The sequence below is a fragment of the Elephas maximus genome, chromosome 17 (genome assembly GCF_024166365.1).
Source record: "Elephas maximus indicus isolate mEleMax1 chromosome 17, mEleMax1 primary haplotype, whole genome shotgun sequence".
Lineage (NCBI taxonomy): Eukaryota > Metazoa > Chordata > Mammalia > Proboscidea > Elephantidae > Elephas > Elephas maximus.
In genome coordinates this window covers 42,872,240-42,873,988 of record NC_064835.1, presented here as the reverse complement: position 1 = coordinate 42,873,988, position 1,749 = coordinate 42,872,240, and the positions used below count along the sequence as shown (strand labels likewise).

At 47.9% G+C, this 1,749-nt stretch overlaps 1 gene segment (V, D, J or C); it reads right to left on the bottom strand.

The window, feature by feature from the left end:
• Positions 1 to 314: 314 nt before the first annotated feature.
• Positions 315 to 1,393, bottom strand: LOC126060213 (immunoglobulin kappa variable 2-24-like). The segment is given in 2 exon segments: positions 315 to 793; positions 1,201 to 1,393. Coding segments are annotated over 2 exon segments (528 nt in total).
• Between the last annotated feature and the right edge of the window lie 356 nt (positions 1,394 to 1,749).

Here is a 1,749-nt window from a genome sequence, read left to right as displayed (position 1 = left end):
GGGACTATACTAATTTCTAAATATCACCAAATACTATCCTGATGAAATATACAAAAAGCCTACTAAACCTCCACATGTATTTAACTTGTATTGCCACAGTCTGTGTCAATTGTCTGCCTCTCATGCTGACTAAATTTAACTGACAAATGTACACAGGCGGGAGACTTAGGATGAGCTCTCAGTCAGTTCTCCCGGCATCAGGCCTAGTTGCTCAGAGGCACTTGGACTTCATGCTCCCTGCTGGCTCTGCCACATGGAGACTGGTGCAGCTGACCAGCCACAACTGGGCAGTGTCTGAGGTATAACAGAGGCACTCATGGTCCAGAGACCTCGGCTGCCACCCATTCCCCTGAGGTCTCTGATATCTTCCTCTTAGCAGCCTCAGAGATTCTGCTGGACCTGCTCCCCACACAGGCCACACATTTCAGCAGCTGGGCCACCCCAAGCAGAGAGGTTTTTGTGCAGGGCTGCACCACTGTGGGAGGAACTTTTGTATCTTGCATGCAGTAATAAACTGCGACATCATCAGCCTCCACCCTGCTGATTTTAAGAGTGAAATCTGTCCCTGACCCACTGCCAACGAACCTGTCTGGAACCCCAGAGAGCCGGTTAGAAACCTCATAGATCAGGAGCCGTGGGGGCTGGCCAGGCTTCTGCTGATACCAGCTCAAATAGGTGTCTCCATCACTATCTACGAGGCTCTCACTGGACTTGCAGGAGATGGTAGCTGGCTCTCCAAGTGTGACGGGCAGGGAGAGTGGAGTCTGGGTCATCACAATATCCCCACTGGATGCTAAAATAACGAGAGAGAAGTGCAAGGTTATGTACCAATATTAAGAGCCATTTTCATAGTTTTCTTCTGCTATTTATTTCAGGCTAAATCTTTGTATGTGTGTGTATGTATGAAATTTTTATTCATACCCCAAAACAGATAATTTCAAAAAAGAAAAAAAAAAAAAAAGCACTGAGATTCGCCAGGCATAAAAGAACCCCTTTCTCTGTTAAAACCTTCACCAGAGAGCAGGTCCCTCTTACTCTTGTGTTCTCCTCAGTTTCACACATCTAAACACCACATGCCTCTCAGAGTGGGTGCGACATACTCATCTAACTTGAGAACAGAATATACACAGGAACCTGTGGTGCCCCCAGAGCTCACCCTTCCTACCTCCTTCTCCTTTCCCAGCCCCCCTCTGTCCTTACCAGGGATCCAGAGCATTAACAGCCCCAGGAGCTGAGCAGGAAACCTCATTTTAGAAGTTGAACTGATGAGTCCTAGTAAGGAAAGGCAGATTTGAGCTGACCTTTTATCCCAGACTTGGCCAGGGAAGGTCCTCCCTGGGGAACAATATGCAAATCCCTTGGTGGGTGCAGCAGCGTGGAGAGAACCAAGGGGAGGGTGGACCTCTCCTGTGAGCAAATAACAAAGTGTCTTCTGCGTTTGGAGGAAAACCAACAGTGATAAAGTTGGTACTGCCTGCAGTAGTGGTCGCTTTGGAGTGTAAAAGGCTGTATTCGTTTCAAGGACACAATGCACATGGCCCTGAAACTGTAAGAAATCATCAGGGGCCCTGAAGATGCACAGATGTGTGTCTAGGGTCCATCTCTGGGACACTGAATGCCCATCCTGCATGGTCCCTTTCAGCTAATTTATAAAAGGAAGCACCTCCCACACCCACTATGCTGATCCACAGAGTGTCTTCAGACAATGAGATGGACTTGAGATCATTCAAGATTGTCTGGTATCTACTG